Source organism: Sinocyclocheilus grahami, unplaced genomic scaffold (genome assembly GCF_001515645.1).
Source record: "Sinocyclocheilus grahami isolate Dianchi unplaced genomic scaffold, SAMN03320097.WGS_v1.1 scaffold708.1, whole genome shotgun sequence".
Lineage (NCBI taxonomy): Eukaryota > Metazoa > Chordata > Actinopteri > Cypriniformes > Cyprinidae > Sinocyclocheilus > Sinocyclocheilus grahami.
The window spans coordinates 334,799-335,306 of record NW_015505887.1 but is presented as its reverse complement, the minus strand read 5'-3'; the positions used below and the strand labels follow the sequence as shown (position 1 = coordinate 335,306).

General features: G+C 37.4%; 1 protein-coding gene across 1 annotated transcript in view; it reads left to right on the top strand.

The window, feature by feature from the left end:
• LOC107560034 (tissue-type plasminogen activator-like) overlaps window positions 1–508 on the top strand; it is a 23,719-nt gene that overhangs the window by 19,382 nt on the left and 3,829 nt on the right. The window contains exon 10 of the mRNA XM_016244092.1: window positions 98–246. Within this exon, the coding sequence (XP_016099578.1) occupies window positions 98–246 (149 nt within the window). The remainder of the gene's footprint in view (window positions 1–97; window positions 247–508) is intronic.

Below are 508 nucleotides of genomic sequence, written 5' to 3'. Positions count from 1 at the left end.
GACAAAGTGGAATTTATATGGTTTTAAAGATGTTGAAATAATTTTACTGAAAACAAGACAACGATTTTTTTATTTTCTTTTAAATATGTCTTCTGTAATCTGTGTTCAGATTTGACGAGAAGCGTCTTCGAGTGGTTCTGGGCCGAACCTTCAGGCTTCAGAACTCCAGCAGCGAGCAGATCTTTGACGTGGAGAAATACTGGATTCATGAGCAGTACGACGACGAGACGTATGACAATGATATCGGTGAGACTTCAAATCATTCACTGACAAATCACACACACGCCACTAGAATCCATTCTGCACTCTTACACACAGAAAACAGATCTGGAGGATTATCAAGATCATCAGCTCACAGTCAGCTGCTGTCCTGGCCACTGTTATTGTGTTTCTACATTTTATATATTTTGCATTTTGTATGTATACTATCATTCAAAAGTTTAGAGTCAGTAAGATTTTTTTACATTTTGAAAGAAGTCTCTTCTGCTCACCAAGGCTGCATTTATTT